The sequence below is a fragment of the Trichosurus vulpecula genome, chromosome 9 (genome assembly GCF_011100635.1).
Source record: "Trichosurus vulpecula isolate mTriVul1 chromosome 9, mTriVul1.pri, whole genome shotgun sequence".
Classification (NCBI taxonomy): Eukaryota; Metazoa; Chordata; class Mammalia; order Diprotodontia; family Phalangeridae; genus Trichosurus; species Trichosurus vulpecula.
In genome coordinates, this window is record NC_050581.1 from 78,616,995 (window position 1) to 78,637,534 (window position 20,540).

General features: G+C 39.0%; 1 protein-coding gene across 2 annotated transcripts in view; it reads left to right on the top strand.

Annotated features, from left to right (window-relative positions):
- Nucleotides 1-467: 467 nt before the first annotated feature.
- XPO6 (exportin 6) overlaps nucleotides 468-20,540 on the top strand; it is a 127,026-nt gene continuing 106,953 nt past the window's right edge. The window contains exons 1-2 of one of the 2 annotated variants that reach the window (XM_036737805.1): nucleotides 468-1,304; nucleotides 12,194-12,284. In XM_036737805.1, coding sequence (XP_036593700.1) covers nucleotides 1,302-1,304; nucleotides 12,194-12,284 — 94 coding nt within the window. In that variant the 5' untranslated portion in view covers nucleotides 468-1,301. The remainder of the gene's footprint in view (nucleotides 1,305-12,193; nucleotides 12,285-20,540) is intronic. The other variant, XM_036737806.1, reaches the window with a different exon arrangement.

Sequence of the window (20,540 nt, forward strand, 5' to 3'; positions counted from 1 at the left end):
ATTGCTGGGGCCCCAGGGAGAAGTGACTTACTCCTGGTCACACAGATGATGAGTAGCAGTCATCATTACAAGTCTTCCGACTGAAAATTCAGTTCCTTCCAGTGCTCCAGATCAATTGCTCAGACTCTTCCTGTTGCAACCTTTTCCTCTTCCTGTTTTTAAATATATTTTCTTTTCTATTTAGTGAGCTCGATCTTTTCTGGAACCGATTAAGGAAGTGATCCTTGGGTGACTAAAACGAAAGGGAAGATATCCCTTTACAAAGATGGCAGGCCGCATCCGCCCTCTACCAAGATGGAGGTTGGGCAGGAGGAGTCCTTCCACAGCGCTCACATGACCTTTATAGTCCCGCCCCTCCCCCGCCCCGCACTGGTTTCCCCCACCCGCCTCCGATCTTGATTCCGGATTGGTCCGGTTCCAGCACCTCTAGCCTGCCTGCTTGTGGGGTCGGCAACGGGCTCTCGCCACTTCCGGTGGGGAGGGGCGGTTGGGGTAGAAGGTATAGTGAACCGCTCTTGGGGAGAGCGAGCGGGATGCGCTTCGAGAGGTTATCGGCGCCGGAACTCCGGACAGCTTGGCTATCGCCGCGGCGGCGTCTCCCTTAGCCGGGCAGCGAGCTGAACGCCACGGCCACAGAGCTCTCTTCCCCAGCTCCGCGTCCTCTGGGAGCCCCGCAGGGACCCCGTTCGGGCCTGCCCGCCCTTCCCTCGAGACCTGGACTTGAGCTTCCACGGGCCTCTCGCCTCGCAGGCCCGCGGGCCACGGGGCCTCTTCGGGAAGGGAGCGCGAGCCTGCTGCCGGCAGGCAGCCGGCGCGGACCGGACCTCGGCGGGGAGTAGCTCGGCAGCCAGGGCCCTGCCTCGGGCAGGGCCGGGGCCTAGGCTAGGCCAGCTAGGGAGCGGCAGGGGCAGGATCGAGGGCCACCTCTGGCCCGGGGAAACCCAGCTAGCCAGCGGGCCGCGGCCCTCGGCTCTTGTCAGGGTGGGGGCCGCGCCAGCCCCCGGGATTGATGTTTCCCGGTGTTTTTTCAGTCTAACTTTGGGGGCGGGGAGCGTGTGGGTTTTGATGAATTTTTCTGGGGGTTCCAGTGGTCTGATGCACCAGGATGTGGGATTGAGGAAGGCGTCCGTATTTTAGAGGGCCTGGGGTATGTTTTGAGGAGTTGGTGGTGGGGGAATAGTATCTAATTTAATTTGGATGGGTGGGGGAATTCCCGAACCTGCTTTGGAACATGACATGAACTGTGAGAGGGGGACCCTGAAACTCAAGAGTCAAATCACCTGAAAGGCCTCCAGGCCAACATGGTAAGTTGTGCAGCATCAACCCACCGAATGGGGGTGGGGGAGGGAACCCTAGTGTGCTGAACCATCATTCTTCTGTGACACAACAAGGGGAGGGGAGTGGTGTGTGCAGAGCATGCCTGGTGACACACATGCTTGCAGGGAGCTGCATAACGCAGAGCCTTTTTTCTGGGCTTACACAGCCCATGTAGCTGGGAGGCTGGGGATCTGTGTATCTGTGTTTGGTAGGGAAAGGCAGTCACTATAATCTTTGGCTCATAAGCAGTGACAGAACCGCACCATTTGATCATTAGCATCTGCAAACACGCATTGAGCTTCTGCTATATAGAAATAGGGTTTCTGTCTGCCCTCAGGGAGGTTGCAGTCTATCTGAATAAATGCATAATTAGTTTTGTGTTTGTGTGGACAGGTGTTCAATGCTGCATCCATAGAAACTTGACACTGAATCTTCTGCTCTCCTGACTGAGCTCAGCCAAGCACCCATCCACACTTGGGGGTTTTGTTCTAATATAAGGGATTGGAAGATGACTACCTTTTCCATAATTATATAAATGTGAAATACTTGACATCTGGATCCTGATTTGCCCCAGGAGTCTTCTTAAAATTGAAACCTTTGATACAAAGTAGGAGTTTGCAATGATGCTGAGACTAGTAGAGCATGCTAGCCTTCTAACAGTCTTTTGCTTCTGTCACTGACACTAAAGACAGCTTGCTGGGGTTTGGAGGGTGCCCAGTGCTTTAGGATCCATGTCCCTGTTTCATTCTCTGCTCAATGCCTCCCCCTCCATGAGACAGAGTGATAGTTGCCCATAGAGGGCAAAAAAGCAAGTGGATCCTTTCTGGGGAATCTGTGGATGTGTTTCTAATTCCTCCCCTCCCCATCTTTTTTTGTGAAATGACAAGGCTTCAATATGTGTTTCTTTCAAAGACCTTTCCTTTTATTAAGTATCTTATTAAAACCAAGAACAGTTTTAAAATTTAAAACTTGGGCAAGGATGCTTGAGCCTTTAGTACAGAGTATTTCAAAACTTAAAACTGCACTAAGACTTTCAGGGCATTCTACATTTTTTCTAAAGTTTTGGCTATCATATATAATAAGACTGTTTTTTTTTTGTTTCACTTGTATTAGATTAGGGATCTCTTTTAGAGTTAGTATATCTTGTCTTGATTTGCAAATGTAGATGAAGAAAATATAATCTATAGCATACTGGGTCACTTCATAATCTTATTTTCTATACCTCAAATCAATATTACTAATGTTTTGTTCTTGGTGATATGGTAAATGCCCATGCTCCCCTGAAGGACTCAGTTAAACTGAAGTTTTGTGCAAAAATGGATTGCATGTGTAATGTGTTTTTTTTTAAATTTTATCATTTTTATTTAATATTTTAGTTTTCAACATTGATTTCCACAAGATTTTGAGTTACAAATTTCCTCCGCTTTCTACCCTCCCCCCATTCCAAGATGGCATATATTCTGATTGCCTTGTTCCCAGTCAGCCCTCCCTTCTGTCACCCCACTCCCCGCCACCAATCCCCTTTCCCCTTACTTTCTTGTAGGGCAGGATAGATTTCTGTGCCCCATTCCCTATATATCTTGTTTCCCAGCTGCATGCAAAACCAACTTTTTTTTTTTTTAGCATCTGCTTTTAAAACTTTGAGTTCCAAATTCTTTCCCCTCTTCCCTTCCCACCCTCCTTCCCCAGTAAGGTAAGCAATTCAACATAGGTCACACATGTATCATTATGTGAAACACTTCCGCAATACTCATGTTGTGAAAGGCTACTATATTTCCTTCCATCCTATCCTGTCCCCCTTTATTCAATTTTCTCCATTGACCCTGCCCCTTTTCAAAAGTATTTGCTTTTGATTACCTCCTTCCCCAGTCTGCCCTCCCTTCTATCATCCCCCCTTTTTTATCCCCTTCCTCCTTCTTTCCTGTGGGGTAAGATACCCAATTGAGTGTGTATGTTATTCCCTCCTTAAGTTGAATCTAATGAGAGCAAGATTCACCCATTCCCCCTCACCTGACCCCTCTTCCTTTCCTACAGAACTGCTTTTTTTTGCCACTTTTATGTGAGATAATTTACCCCATTCTATCTCTCCCTTTCTCCCTCTCGCAATATATTCCTCTCTTATCCCTTCATTTTATTTTATTGTTTTAGATATCATCCCTTCATATTCAACTCACCCTGTGCCCTCTGTCTATATATCTGTATGTTCCCTTCAACTACCCCAATACTGAGAAAGGTCTCCTGAATTACACACATCATCTTTCCATGTAGGAATGTAAACAAAACAGTTCAACTGTAGTAAGTCCCTTTTGATTTTTCTTTCTTGTTTACCTTTTCATGCTTCTCTTGCTTCTTGTATTTGAAAGTCAAATTTTCTATTCAACTCTGGTATTTTCACTGAGAAAGCTTGAAAGGCCTCTATTTTATTGAAAGTCCTTATTTTGCCTTGGAGTATTATACTCAGTTTTGCTGGGTAGGTCTTAATGTGTTTTAATAGTGCATAAAACACTGTGAATGAAAAGTTCTATGCTATCAAGAAATTTCTTTTTTCAGATAGCTTCTACTGACCGTTGCTGTGTGTGGGCCTTTGTTACTAAGGCAAAATTAGAGCTGAAATTGATTAATACTTTTCTTGCTGCTTGTATGATGATTTGGATATTGCCATTTATAGTAGCTGATTTATTTTGTTGTTGGTCATTCTGGTGAGTGATGCAGAAAAGTGTAAAACATATTCCATGGAACAATGAAGCCAGATCATCTAGTTCAGTCCCCTTATTTTACAGACTAGATATCATAATCAACAGAGAGATAAAATTACTTGCTTATAGTTGAACAGCTAAAGTAGTGGCCAGCTTGGACCAGAACTCAGATTTCTCAACTGAAGTCCTCAGTGTTCTTTCGTGATACAAAAGTGTTAGAGAATGTTTTTAATGATGAAAATTGAAATAATAATAAAAGAAATGTTAGTGGGGACAACAGAACTGGAGATTTTATGGCATATTTTAGCCAATGAGGTTTTCCATCTGTATATCTTGTATTCTTCTTTTATGAGAAGGAAGAACTGAAACTAGCAATTTATTTTGCTCCAACTATTCCCCCCCCCCAAAACAAAATAAAAACAGTACATTAAAGTGAGTTATACTATAGGTTTAGCCAAATCTTCTACATTACAATATTATGCAATGATTTAGCTACATGGTGATTTCCTTGGTGAGACTCTGGTCCTGAAATGCCTTTTGAGTCAAAGAAAAATTTACTTGCATTCATTTTGTTTTTAGATTTAAGAATATTTTTCATACTCTTTAAAAATTAATAAATTGTATAATATTTATATTCATTTCCAATTAAACATTTTGTACCTTCCTTTCTCAACTATTAAGGAGTTCAGTCTAGGAAAATTGAAAGCTATCTGCTGCTTAGGTAAGATAGGACTTCAAGGAAAAGGTAAGACAGGGAAAAGCATGATATACTTAGAACAGAAAGAAAATACCATAGTTTGTGGCTGAGAGCTAGCTGTCTACAGGAAACCTTCCTAGTGGTAACCTGTCAGTATGATTTACAGCTACAGATTAAGGTGCTTCCCTATAGATCATCTGGAAGTCACAACATGAAATATAATCATGAAAAATAATCTGTGTATCTATTATTATACCTTGCATGAAAAGCACTCAGCTTGTTCATTTATGCACATTAGACAAACAGCTTAGAGAGTACTATAGTAATGAATCAGAAGGGTGCTTTAATGAACCCTAGAAAAAAAGGAGAGGTTCAAAGTAAAAAAATACTATTGTTTCTCTGTCAGTATCTGAGGAAAAGGGTATTATCCTGTTCTAACTGATTTGATCTCCGTTCTTTTCACAGAAATAGCTGTAGAGATCAGAAATAATAACAGCTCACATTTCGTTAGCACTTGAATGTTTGTAGAGGGTTTTCCCTAATAACCTGCTGAGTATGAATGTTATTTACATTTTACAGAGGAAGAAACTGAATCTTTGAGACTTCACCCAGGTTACACAGCTAAGTGTGTCTGAGGTGGGATTCAAAGTCAGGTCTTTGTGAATCCAAGTCCAACATTTTTTTACTCTGTCATATTTGTTTCTCATTTACATTATCTCAGCTTGGTTGAAGTTGAGATCTCTTAAGAATATTCATTTCTATTACTCTGCTTCTGTGATAAGTAACCTTATAATTTAGTTCCTGGGATGGATTTAATCCCTAGGAAGGAAATGAGTTTTGTAAATAATGACCAGTCCTGCTTCTTAAGCCAGGTATATCATCACAAATTTAAAAAAAAAAAGTGATTCTGGTTTAGAAATCACTATCTTGGGAATTTGTTTTTTTTTTTTTTTTTGATATTAACTCCTTGAGGACAGGGACTGTTTATTTTTGTCTTTGTATCCCCAGTCTGGCATTTTTATAAGGTGCTTACTAAATGTTATTGAATACTTTGTGTGACTCCCTAGAACTTGAGCGTCATACCAAACCGAGGGTCCACTGTCCCTTATTCATTATATCACTTGACTTTTTAAAAACATTTTAAAAAATGTTTTATTGATGCTTTTTCAGACATTAAACTCAAAGAAGTATTGTTGAGCAAAATGAACCCATGCATTGGCCATGTTTGACAACCTGTGTCTCATTTTGCACTTAAATCTATCACTTGCTCTCAGATGAGGGAGAGACGCTTCATCTTCAGTCCTTAGGAATCAGGATTGGCTGTTGCGCCGATTTCATTGTTGTTTTGTTTTATGTCAGTGCATGGTACCATGGGAATGATCTGCTGGATTCAGAGTACCTGGCTTCAGATCCCAACTTGGAACGTAATGCCAGACCTGGGGCAAGTTAATTTCCCTCTGTGGGACAGTTTTCTTTTTCTGTAGGAGGAGGAGTCTGGGCTTAGATATCCTCTGAGTTCCTCCTAGAGTATTAAGGCTATGATTGACTATAGTAATGTGTATGTTATTCTTTTGTTTTCACTTACTTTGCTTGATTTCAGTTCATATAAAATTTCTCAAGTTTGTCTGAAATCTTCATATGATTTATTGTTTCTTACAATACTATGTCATTTCATTCTCCAGTTGATGAATAGCTACTTTTGCCAGGTTTTTACTACCACAAAAAGTGCTCTTTTAAATATTTTTCTATATGTGGGACCTCTCTTTGTCTTTGAACACCTTGGAGTGTTCAATATTAGTAGAGTTATTGCTGTGTACAGTTCTATACAATAGAGTTCAAAATTTTTTTCTAAAATTGTTGGATCAATTCAATACTATCCCCAGTGTATGAGTTTGTCTTCTTAGAGGCCTCCAACAATGACTATTTTTCGATTTTGTTATCTTTTCAAGGATAGGTTTGCTTTTTTCTTACTAGTTGTTTGGAACAGTCTTCTTATGTTTATTGATGGTTTATACATCTTCATTTGAAAGCTGTTCATATTCTTTGACCACTTGGCTATTGGAGAATGACTCAGTTTTATATACTTGTATCAATTCCTTGTTTATCTTGGATATCAGACTGTTATCAGAAATAGCTGATGTGAAGATTTTTCTTAGTTGACAATTTCTCTTGTTCAGGCTGTATTGATTTTGTTTCCACAATTTTAAATTTTATATAACTATTGTCTATTTTGTCTTTATGATCACCTCTGTTACTTAAGGATTTTCCCCAACTATAGATTTAAAAGGTACCTCCTTAAATTTTACTAACATTTTTTATGCTGTGACCTTTTACATTAATATCATTTATCCATTTATAGCCTGTTTTGGAATATGGCATAAGATGTGACTCAAATCCTAATTTCTTTAAAATTTTTCCAGTTTTCTCAAAAATTCTTTTAAAATAGGGAATTTTTGTCCTGGCAGTTCATATTCTTAGATTTATTGAACACTAGGCAACTGTTTAGTTGCTCACTGAATTTCACAGACTTATATTTTGAGTCCAGATGCAGAGGAATCAGACCACTATGTTTACTCTGTTTAGCTGAAAGAAGAGGTCAGAACTTAATTAGGATGGTGAGTTAGTATGACACAGTGAAATGATCACGGGGGTAAGTGCTGGTAGTGAAAAAACCCATTTTCACGACTTACAAACTTTGTGACTTTGGACATCCCTGCATGTCTTTGGATTTGAATTAGATGGTCTTGTTGAAGGCCTAGGAATTGGTGATTCTGTGATCCAGCAATGCCTGCAGCTGACACTAGAAAAGGTTATGAACATAGCTGATGGAAGATTAACTTTAGAGGCATTCATTTTAAAGTATAGGTGTCTCATGTCTGGGAGGCACTCTTTGCTCAGGTGCCAGCAGTGTGGGACAGTGGAAAGACAGAGCACTGGGGGAATGGGATTGAGGTTTGAATTTCAGCTCAGGAACTTCCTTCTTGTGTGCCCTTGGAAATGTTACTTAACTTCTCTGGGCCTCTGTTTTTCCTCATTTCTTAGATGAGGGAGTTGGACTAGATGACTTCTATGGGCTCTTTAAGCTCTAAATCTGTGATCTGATGAGAGGACTTGATGACAAGGACTATTGTGTTTTTGGTTTTCTAGCCCTACTGCCTAACAGGTATTTGTTGAATTGAAATTTGTGAGCAAATCTGTAGTAGTTCCTCATTAGTGCATACTTAACTATTTCTTTGTTGTCTGTCAACTACATTTTTATACATTCTTAGTATCAGTGGACGACTGATGCTTTAACTTTGCAACACATGGTTGATCTGTGTTTAAAAAGGCATAAACTAACTGCAGTTAAACAGTCTTAATTGTAGTCTTTGTTTTTGTGAATAAGGACAATAGCTGTTGGTGTATGACCTAGTAGCATGTGCCACCTGTTTCTACCTTTACTGGCCTATGGTTCTTTCCGAAAGAGTAGGTAATAGTCATCGACAGCCCTAATATTGTCTTATATTTTTCTTCCTATGAATCAGAAGAATAGACTACTAATTGATGATGATGATGTCATCTCTTGGCATCTAGGTCTTTTGGGAATTTCTCAGTCATTTGTTTTTGACTTAGAATACTGAAATTCCTAGATTGGAAGTGGCTTCTTTTTAGATTTTCATTTGGCAGGTACTATATATGCTACTTCATTGTCTGTTGTCAGTTGAGGAAAAGAGGCAGCCAGTTATGTCTGTTGGGGTTTAACACCATTTTATAGTGTTTACATTGAAAGTTGAATCCTTTGCCAAGATCTCTTGTTTAGTGCCTTCCTCTACATCTCTATTGCCACTTCTTTCCTCAGGCACTAGCAAGCTCTTACCTGGCTTATTACATTCTACTGCTTCTTGGATTCCTAATGTTTTTAGCATAGGTTCTCTTAGGGAGCCTGTAATCATTGCAAAATTGTCTGATTTGATGATAACAATTCTTTGTAGCTTTATGCCTCATCAAATGCTCATCAGATCTTTACCTTGTGCCTTTTACAGGCCTTTCCCAGGCTGCCTTTGGCCATGTTACTTCTTTGGTTTCCTGAGGGTCTTCCCCTCCTAGTTTGATTTTTTTTTTCCTCTTTTTTGAGTTTTGATTAAAGGAGCCATCCCTCAATTAACTTCTTAAAGAGGCCTATTCACTGAATTGTTGTTATCTCACTCAAAGTGAGAACCTGAAAATACCTTAGCCTAAAAGGGGCGGGTCTCTCAATGCATCCTGGGCCATCTGTAGTCATCCTGATGAATATCAGGCCACTGGGCCCAGATGGCTCTGGGGGAGAAAGTGAGGCTGGTGACCTTGCACAGGCCTCCTTCACTCAAATCAAAGTCAACTGCAAGTCATGTCATTTTCCTGATGTCATGATTCTCTTCGAGAATGAAGGACAAATACAACCTGTGAGCCTTATTTACCTGTATCTGCTCTTCTCCCTTCCATATTTGATTTTCTCCAGCAGATTGTTACATACCTAGAATACCCTTCTTTTTTCTCCCATGCTATCTTCCTGGATTGGTCAGAAAAGAGCTGACTTCTTTGGGAATTCCTAGCTAACTCTCTTGGTCTCTAGTTATGTGGTTAATATTGCCTTTACCGCTAAAAGGCATTGTCGTAAAGATGTAAAGACTGCTTATTGATTTGCATTATATTTTTATTTTTGTTTTTTGTTTTTTGTTTTTTTGCAGGAGGGAAGGCAGGGCAATTGGGGTTAAGTGACTTGCCCAAGGTCACACTGCTAGTAAGAGTGTCAAGTGTCTGAGGCCGGATTTGAACTCAGGTCCTCCTGACTCCAGGGCCAGCACTCTACTCACTGTACCACCTAGCTGCCCCGCATTATATTTTTATAATCAAATAAGTTAGCACATGTAAAGCACTTTGCAAACATCAATGTGCTATATAAGTGCTAGCTGTGATTATTAGTTGTCACTCTTTTGCTGGCTCTGTGTGGCTCCACATGTATATTTGAGTTAGAGTGTAGTTTCCTAATGGCTGGCGACCAGTGTGGTAGTTTTTTTTCCTTTTTTTTCCACTTGGCATAATAATATATGCAGTGATGTGTGTTTGATACAGTTAAGATAATTTATTAGAAGGTTATTGGGGCATCTTGCTGGGAAGGATGAAGTACTAGGTTAAGTTAGGCTTTATCTTGTCCATTTCAAGGCTTCCCTCTTAGAGGAGAAAAGAATAAAGTTTTCCATTAAAGGCCAGATTAAGTGAGGGTAGGCACACACGTACAATTTTTGTGTCTCTGTTCCGTTGGCTTGGTGTCTTCACTTGATTTTGGTTTATGTACAGAGCTAGTTTTCATTTGTTGTTTTCCCTTTACCTAACAACTGTACGACAGCTACCCAGGATTTCACAAATTCTGCTTAGATGTGGACTCCTTTTACTGGAACATTTTTTCCATTGGTAGCTGTCTGTTTCCTTTGCACTTGAACTTATCCTAAGAGGCTGTGAGAAGTGTCTTTATCTTTTACCCTAAGAGGCTGTGAGAAGTGTGTCTTTGTCTTTTGGAGAACAATTTTCTTTCATCATGTAAAACACATAAAGCTTTAAAAATGATTATCTTTTGGCATGTATTTCCTTTTCTTTGTAGAAGTAGGGGACTACAAAGTTGGAATGTAGCGTATTTTACTAAACCTGTTTAATGTGCTGGTTAATTTTGCCAAACTGCCTTTTTTCCTCTTTATTTGATATTCTTTGTTAAAAGGAATGACTATCTGGATGGGGGATAGGGAGGGATATATTGGGAAATGAAATTGATGTTAAAACAAGAGCTAGCAACAAGATTTTAAAAAATCTTTGAGAAACCTCTAGATGAATCTTGGGAATTTTCCTTCCCATTAAGCTTAGAAATTTATCCTCTTTGCTCTAATGGTACAAAGCCAAGGACTTTTAAAGTGATGGTTAAGTTGTATAACTTATTTTGAGATTAAAAAAAAAATCTGAAGACATGGGTTAACTTGGGATCACTTAAGTCACTTAAACTGACTAACTCTACAAAAATGAAATCTTGTTTAGGGTGTGTTTTTTGTTTCAGTAGTAGTAGTAGTAATAGTGGTAGCAGCTACAGCAGCCCTCATAGTCTCCAATCTAGTACTTGTAGTTTGGTTTCTGAAGACTTAAAATTGAGGACCTCTTAAAGGGCACTGGGAAGGTACATGGTGGTTCTTAAGTCTTTTTAAACTGCTTTTGTGCACAGAAAGTTCTTACTATCTTGAGTGCTAGTTCCTCAGCGGAGTAGAAAGGGCAAAAGTGAACTTGCTTGAGTCTCTGTTAATGTGTGCAAAAAGAAGGGCTTTGTAATAATCCATTAATAAGAATTTGCCTTCCAATCAACATACTTTCATGAAAATTTTATCCTGGTGCCCATCTGTAGGACTTTTTTCAGATTTAGTTTAATAAATAGTTTAGCAAGTAGTGTAGCCATATTGGAGACATACTATCAAAAATGTTAAGGACAAAGCTCTGGAATCCTTGGTTATTTTAAGTTGTGACCTACTTAATTTGTTTCTAAATTAATTTACTTTACTTCTACTACTTCGTTATTTTGGTATCTAAAGCTGAAGATTTGGACAAGGTTTCTTAGTTTGTATCTCTCAAGTATTCTTTTTTAATTGATTTATGACTAGTATACTGTCCTTTGATAGTTAACTTGGTAGTGTCTACCTGCTTTGGTATTATCTATCTACCGTGACATTTAAATGTTTTTAGAAACTTCTGATTATACCATGAGGTTTGTTTGGGTATTTCCTTCTCTGTTTTGTTTCTTAAACGTACTCCTTTAGAGAGTTTATTTCTCCTACATAATACATCTTCCACCTTTTAATTCAACTTTCCCTGGATTTTCACTATATTCCCATTTGGGGAAGTTGTAGCAGGTCAGGAACAGAGTTTATTTCTTCCCAGTTTTTAGGGATTCACATCTTAATATGTTATGAATGTATAGCTGTTCCTGAGAAAGGTCAGCAGGTATATTTGTGCCAGTAAGATTCTCCTTGTCCTCCTCCAGCTTCTCCTGAAGGGGACAAAAGCACTGATGTGGGAATGTAAGTGAAAGCTGGATTGGTCTGTCTAGTAAAGAAGGCAAGAACTTGGGATTATTTTGGATGTTGGACAAGGAAATGAGAATGGAGTATAAAGGCTTATGAATATGATTTTGGGACACCATATGCTTTCTAAAACCAATAAGGTGCTGTCTAATATGATCAAAACTCACTGCTCAGAATTTGTTCTGGTATAAAGTAATTCAGCTCTATCTGCTATCCCTTTTGTTAGCACAAAGATTGACTACATAGTGGCCTGAGTTTGTAGTATGTATATGAACTTGTGACTCAGTTGGAAATATTGAAGCTGACATCTTGTATCCATTTGTTTAGGGGAAGTATATTTGCTGTTGAATGTGACCTAAAGGGAACTAAAGATATATTTTGTTATTTTTTTCTCAAATTTCATTTGTTAGGCATCTGAAGAAGCCTCCCTCCGGGCATTGGAAAGTTTAATGACTGAGTTTTTCCATGATTGCACAACCAATGAACGAAAACGTGAAATAGGTAAGATTATTACATAGATTTAATGTAATTATAAGCAACCATTTTGTGAGAAAGTCCTAGTCAGATAGGCAACAATAGCTGGTCTTGACTCTACTTTCCTGAATTTTGGTATTTTGTTTTGGCTTTCCCCCTGTTCTCCAATGTCTGTAGCACATACTGTTCCCTTCTCTGGTCTGTGGAAAAATCCATTCTTTTTATTTTCAGCTAAGATGGTGTTACAGTTTTAAAAAAGAAGTAAGATTGGAATAAACAGAAACAATTTGTGGGGTATGAGTTCTTTTTCTTTTTCTCATTGCTAAAACCTGACCTTTATGATTAAGATGCCCAGACTTCCATACTGAGATAGATTTTGGTTAGTCTTTCTCTGTCTGGGAGATTCCTTAGCCCTTTCTAGAATGTGTTGCTGCTGCTTGTGTATAGGTTCTTTACATTGTCACTTGACTTTCTTGAACTTCTGACCTTTGTTTCTGTGGATCTAGAGGGTAAATAAAGCATTTGTATGCCTGTAGGCAAGATTTGAAAAAGGCCCTTGTATGATACCAGCTCCTGGAGGCATCGAATCTTAACTGTTGCCTATATACCTTGACTTATGGCAAAAATTTATTCTGTGGAGAGGGAAATTTTCTGACATTTAAAATGTGCATTTATTAAAAAAAATACTCTCAATCATCAATAAGCATTAAACTCCCTATTAAACATCAGGTACTGTGATAGGGGATATAGAGACAAAAATGGTTTGGTCCTTGCCCTATTAGGGGAGATAACATGCATACGTAAAAGAATATATAAAATAAAAATAAAGTAATTTGGGAGGGAGGGCACTAGGAGTTTGGGGAGGGGAGAGGAATCAGAATTCACGTAGAACAGGGCTGTCCAAAATACGGCCCACAGGCTGGATGTGGCATGCTGTGCAATTCTATGTGGCCCGCCTGTGGGTTTTAATTTTCACGAGCAAAAAAAAAATAATAATTTGCATGGAATGCGTATTAGATTTTTTAATTCCGTCACTAATAAATAATCTCATTGATGTTAGTTTTCTTTGGCGTTTTTAAGCAGTACATGGACGGAACATATCACACGGAATTTTCAGTCGATCTGTGGGATGTGTTCCGTCTGCAGACTAGTCAGTATGCACCTACCTTTATACTGTTGTGTTGTTGCTTTGTTGTTCTATGTTTGCTTTTGCGCTTCAGGCCTTCGCCTGTTGTATTGATGATGCAAGTTCCCCCACTTTCTATTAGTGTACTGTATTTTTTATTCTGAGTGCGGCACTCGAATAATTATTTTATTTTGATGCAGCCCTAAGATAACCTAAGGTTGGACAGCCCTGGTGTAGAAGGTAGTGCATGAACTGTGTCTTGAAGGAAATAGTATATTTTAAGAGACAGAAATGAGGTGGGAGTATGGATCAGATATGTGGGATAGCTGCTGAAAAAACCTGCAGATGAGGGACAGCTTATCACTTAGGAGGAACAGCAAGAAAGCCAGCCTGTCTGGTGTGCAGGAAGGGCAGGAATGCTTAATAAGGCTGCAAAGGTAGGTTGAAGTTAGATTCTGAAGGGGTTTAAATGATGAGCAAAGGAGTTTGTATTTGATCCTAGAGGTAATATGGAGCTGCTGGAGTTGATTTAGTAGGGTAGTAACATAGTTACTGTGCTTTAGCACGTTGACCTTTGTATGATGGCTGGATTGAAAAGAGAATCTGAAAGGAGACCAAATACAAGTCTGCTGCAGTACTTCCTATGAGAGGTGGGCATGGGGTGGAGGTATAAGAGGATCTGAACTAATATGGTGGTGGCCTTTTGAATAGAGAGAAGATAGTTGTGAGATGTTGTGAAGATAGACTTGATGAGAATTGGCAACTGATTTTATTCCTTTTTTTTATAAATGTACATACATTTAATGCTGGAAAATTCTTCTCTTTGTGGCATAATAGCTCTTACATTCCCACGTTCTGACCTCTCGAACTTATGTTTTTACTTGAATAATGCTGTTGTACTTTTGCTTTCTTTTTATTTTTGCTTAATCATACCTAATTTCCTTATCTGTAACTTTAGAACCCTATAAACATTTCCATACTTCTAGTACAGTTCTGAAGAAACTAAGAATAAACTAGATGTTGCCAAATGTCTGATTAAGAAGAGCTCAGAGGGGGAAGGAATGGGTTTTCAAAACTTGAGAATAGTCTAATTATAAAAATACCAGTGGTTGGGAGTATTAACACAATGCTTTTTGTACCTATTCTTTGTAGCTACCATTTGTTGAGCTTATGGACTGGAGAATTCCTTGCTTTCCTTTTGATTAGAATCAATGTTATTTTAACCCCAGAATATCTTTAGAAAATCTCAATCTAGGTGAATATCCTCATTTTATAGATGAGGGTACAGAGACTCAGGGAGAGATTGAGTTTTACTCACAGTCATCACAGCTAGCTAGTGACAGAGAATCGAACTTCTGATTTGTGGTTCAGTATACTGTCAGACTTCTAAGGCAGGTGTTCTTAACGTGGGTTCTATGACTAGATTTCAGGAGGTCTGTGAACTTGGATAGGAGAAGTATTTCCTTCAATTAGTCATAGAGGCCACGAAACATTCTCAGGAGGGTCCATAGGCTTTCCCAGACTTGTTTATGACACACAAAAAAGTTAACTTCTGCTCTAAAGTTTATAGAAATAGTCATATAAATATAGACTATTTTCTTTTGACCTTCTCTTGATTCTCTCTTTTCTTTTCTGACTGAGTACACCCTGGTGTAGGCTTTCATTAGTACTATATACATAAATTTCCTCAACATCCTTCAGTGGCTTCGCATTTTTATTGAATAAAGTCTAAATTCTTAGTCTTGACATTCAAGGTTTTCCACAGACCTACCATTTTAACCTCTCACATCCCTTGCTATGCGTACTCCACTCTAGCTATACTAGGCCTTATTAGATTCATCTGGCATTTTTTCCTACCAGATACCTTTTTAAAAAATTTAAACTAAATTTAAATTTTATCGATTAAATAAAATGCTTTTTATTTCTCCTACCCAAACCCCATTGAAAAAGAAAGAAAAACCAAGCCTTTATAACAGATATAGTCAAGCAAACAAATTCCCACATTGTCCATGTCCAAAAGAATTATGACTTATCCTGCATTCTGAGTCCCTTACCTCTCTGTCAGGAGGTAGGTAACATGTTTCATCTTGAATTTGCTGGAATTGCCACCATACCTTTGCATATTGCACTGCATATACCTATATGCTCTCTTCTCCTTCAGTTTTGTCTTTTGAAATTCTGCCCATCTTCCCTTTTTTTTTGTTTTTACCTAGCTCAAATGTTACTTCTTCCATGAAACCTCTTTATTTCTATCCCCTACTCCTTAAAAGTGTTATTTCTTTTCTCTTGCCTCACTATTGCACTTACCTTCTTACATGAGTAATATATTAAGACTCTGTGATTTTTGCCAGGCACGACTTTAGAGAAACTAGAGAACCACACTGAGGCACTTGGAGATTAAGGATCACATAGCTGGTGTCAGAAGGTAGATTTACCCAGAATCATCACAGATAGTGTCAGAGACTAACTGATTTTGAGTACAGGCCTTCCCAATTCCAAGCCTAGGTAGGTGGCATGGTAGATAAAGTGCAGGAAGACCTGAGGTCAGATGTGCCCTCAGATACTTGCTAGCTGTGTGAACCCTGGGCAAGTCACTTAACTGCTGCCTGCGTCAGTTTTCTAATCTGTAAAATGGGGATAATAATAGCAACTACCTTGGAGGGCTTTTGTAGGATCAAATTAAGTAATATTTATAAAGTGCTCAGCACAGTGCTGTTTGATCGTAGGCACTATATAAATGTTTAGCCATCTTTATTGTTGTTATAGTTGTTTTCCAGGTCAATTGTTCTTTTATATCAGATATGTTGCATTTTCATTTTCTTCTGACTTCATTCTTTTGATTTTGTTCTAATATATTTCTTACTGTCTTGTGGAGTCATTGATTTTTGTTTTCTCTCTTCTGGTTTTTGGGAAGTCTGTTGCTTGTGTTTGACACTTTTATCTTCAAAGCTTTTCTCTTTCCAATTCTTTCCTCCAGAGCTTTTATTTGATTTTTAAAAAATGTCTTCATTTCTTTTTGATATTTCTGTAGTCTTTGTGGAAAATCCGATTTTTTTCTTTTGCCTCTCTGTAGTTGTTACAGAGTTAGATTTGCAGTGCTTTTTGGTACTAGTTGATGCTTTTAAAAATGTCCTCATCTCTCCAGCTTTGGCTCCTAAGAGCCAAGCTCCTCCCCTTGCTACATATTTGGTTGGGGTGGTTAGCAGTGTTTGGTTTCACGCTGAGGCCCATGTCTCCTTCCTGGCTTCAGGCCTTCCTGGGTCTTTGAGGTACAGTGTGCTGGATCTTCAGGGCCTTTTCTGGCATCTCTGGGACAGAGTGTTTGGGACCTAGGAGACCTGGTCTGAACACTGTGGCATCATGCAGGCCTTCTGGGCTTCCAAAGTCCCCACCCTGGGGTTTTTCTAAGCACTGCTCACCTTTCTCAGGAGATTCCTCCACTTCTACTGCCTCTGAACACAGGGAACCTTATAGGCCGCAGGTATCTTATCCTGTTGGCTCTTGCTTTGCTTTGGAGGGTTGGGGAATGGTGGCATTCCTACTATCAGTTCTGGACTTTTTTGTTCAGTTCTGGAGTGAGTATGTCACTTATTGAATTTTCTCGTTGCATTTCTTTTTAAAAGAAAAAAAAAGGTTTTTTTTTTTTTGCCTTTTTAATTTTGAGTTCCAAATTCTCTCCCTCCCACTATTCCTTCCCCCACCCCCTGAGGAGGCTAGCAATATGATACTCATTATGTGAAGTCATCTCATTGTATTTGGTCTTGTATGAACTTTAGAGTTTTATTACAGTTGGTGTGGGGAAGCTGGGCAACCTGCTGCCTATTCAGTTACCTATTTTGTCAGGAAGTCTAGGGGCAGGATTTAGACTCATATCTGTCTTGACTCAAAATCTAGTGTTTTTTTCATTATACCATGCTGTGTACTTTTTAGTAAATATATATATTTTAAATTTATTTTTTAATTTTTAGTTTACAACATTCAGTTCCACAAGTTTTTGAGTTCCAAATTTTCTTTCCCTCCTTCTTCCCTCCCCTCCCCACCGAGACAGCATGTAATATGATAAAGGTTCTGTCTAAAGCTTCGAATTAAACTTATTTACATAATAGTCAAGTTGTAAAGAAGAATTATAACCAATGGAATGAATCATGAGAAAGAAGAAATGAAACCACAAAAGAAGGAAAAAAAAAGAGAGCAAATAGTTTGCCTCAGTCTGCATTCAGACTCTGTAATTCTTTCTCTGGATGTGCATAACTTTTTCCATCATGAGACTGTTGGAGCTGTCTTTGAACTTTGCATTGATGAGAAGAGCCAAGTCTATAATAAATATATACTTCAGGTGTATTTGTATATGTACTCCCTCCTTACTGTATTGTAAACCCGTTCATTCCTTCGGTAGCAATGGAAAAACAAGTAGTGTGTGCAGAGTATTTTATTAGGTGCTAGGGAAATGCAAGGATAATTAAGACATCATACCTGTCTTTGTAGAACTCATACTAATTTAGCCGAGTGGGATATAACACATAAACGACAATATGTAATTTTATTTTATTTTTTTTTTTTTTAAATGCAATTTATTTCTTTAACATATTTGGTTTTCAGCATTGATTTTCACAACAGTTTGAATTACAAATTTTCTCCCCATTTCTGCCCTCCCCCCCCACTCCAAGATGGTGTATATTCTGGTTGCCCTGTTCCCCAGTCAGCCCTCCCCTCTATCACCCCCCTCCCCTCTCATCCCCTTTTCCCTTCCTTTCTTGTAGGGCAAGATAAATTTCTACGCCCCATTACCTGTGTATCTTATTTTTTAGTTGCATACAAAAAGTTTTTTTGTTTTTGAACATCTGATTTTAAAACTTTGAGTTCCAAATTCCCTTCCCTCTTCCCTTCCCACCCACCCTCCCTAAGAAGTTGAGCAATTCAACCTAGGCCACACATGTATTATTATGTATAACCCTTCCACAATACTCATGTTGTGAAAGGCTAACTACATTTTGCTCCTTCCCAACCCATCCCGCTTTATTGAATTTTCTCTCTTGACCCTGTCCCCTTTCCAAAGTGTTTGTTTTGATTACCTCCACCCCCATCTGTCCTCCACTCCATCATCCCCCCACCTTTTATTTTTTTTTTTTTATCTTCCTCCCTCTTCTTTCCTGTGGGGTAAGATACCCAACTGAGTATGTATGGTATTCCCCCTCAGGCCAAATCTGATGAGAGCAAGGTTCACTCATTCCCCCCTCACCTGCCCTCTCCCCTCCTCCCAAAGAACTGCTTCCTCTTGCCACCTTTATGCGAGATAATCCACCCCATTCTATCTCTCCCTATCTCCCTCTCTCAGTATGTTACTCTCTCATCCCTTAATTTCATTTTATTTCTTTTAGATATCTTCCCTTCATCCTCAACTCACCCTGTGTCTGCTCTCTCTCTTTTACATATCTATATATACACATACATACACATACATACCAATATGTAATTTTATAAGATAACTTGTGAATAGACAGTACACGTATGAGAGGTTGAAAGTATCATGTGTTGTCTAAGGCAGAAAAGAAGGGATATGACTTTGAATGGGGTTTTGAAATATTGATTGGATTTCTGAAGTGGTGATGGTTGTTGGAAGGCCATCTTGGTGAAGACAAAGATGTATATGGAGGCACAAATGCAAGAAAATGTTGGAACTGTGCTAGGGATGGCTAGTAGACCATTTAGGCTGGGGTCTAGAGCATCTGTAGAAGAGTAGCATGAATGAAGGCTGGAAAGAGAGGGTGGTGCACAATTGTAGGGAGCTTAAGGAGTCTGGACTTTATTTGGTATCTAGTAGTGAAATACCGAAGGTTTTGGTTAGATGTACGTGATCAGATTTATACATGAGGACAACGAATTTGATGGTAGTGTAAAAGAAGAGTTGAAGAGAGAAGATAATGATTGATAGGGGAATGGGTAGGAGACTATTTCAGTTGTTTAGGCAAGTGGTAATAAGGGTCTCTACTTGTATGGTGACAGAGAATAGAAAAGGGGGATGGCTTAGGAGATACTGTGCAGATAGAATATGTTATAGAATTGGTAACTAACTGGATTTGGGAAGGGTAGAAAATGATCAGAATTAGTGATAACACAAAGGTCTTAAGCCTCAGTGTTGGTGCTGTTTACAAAGATAGTGAAATTATGGGGTGAAGGTTGTTGGAGAAAGATGTAAATTGTTTTGGATGTATTAAATTTTAAGGTACCAGTGGGATATCCAAGTGAAGACACGTCTTTTAGGTGGTCAGAAATAATAGGGTTAGTATTAGAGTTGTAGGTTTGGAGGTCATTTGCATAGAGATAACATTTGCAGTTGTAGTATTATGATTGCCAAAGAGGAGAATATAGAGAAAAGATCAGGACTGAGAACATGATCATGCAGAGTATCTTACTTACAGGATCTGGAACAGGAGCCTAGGAAGAAAGGAACTGAGAGCTAGGAGGGGAATCAAGAGATAGTAATGCCAAAAAAACTAAGGAAGAAGGAGGTGGCAGGCAGGTCTCATATTCTGATGAAAGGTCAGGGAACATGATGACTGAGAAAAGGCCATTGGAAAAGTCAAGAGGGTAATTGGCAGCTCTGGAGAGAGAAGCTTCTAGAGGGTACCTTTAGGGACTCTTCAGGAGCTAGACTGCCAAAGGTTAAGGAAAGGAAGTTGAGACATTGGGTATATAGACTCCTTTTTCAGCAGGTTTGGGAGTGAAGGAAAGAAATAGGCCTGCGTGAGACCATGTTTATATAGAGTAGGATTGAAGGGGATCTTTAACAATTAATAAAAAACCTTATTGCTCTCTTTTGTTTTCATGTCTGAATATGCCCCTTCTTCCTCCCTTCCCCAATGACTTGCTCTTTGTAACAAAGATTAAAAAAGAAAGGAGAAAAAGTACTAAAGTGCTAAAAGTGATAAAACTAATCAGCACAACTGAATCTGTTACTATGTGCTCTTTTTACTCCTTTGGTGTCAAAATCAATTAGAAACAGCGCTATTGCCTGGATATGCTTTTTTGTATTTTTATTTATTTGTTAAATATTTCCCAATTACATTTTAATCTGGTTCAGCTGCAAGGGGTAGGGGCAAGGTCTTACCTCCCACATATTTCATACCTCTGTTCTATAGCTATAGTCTCTTACCCTT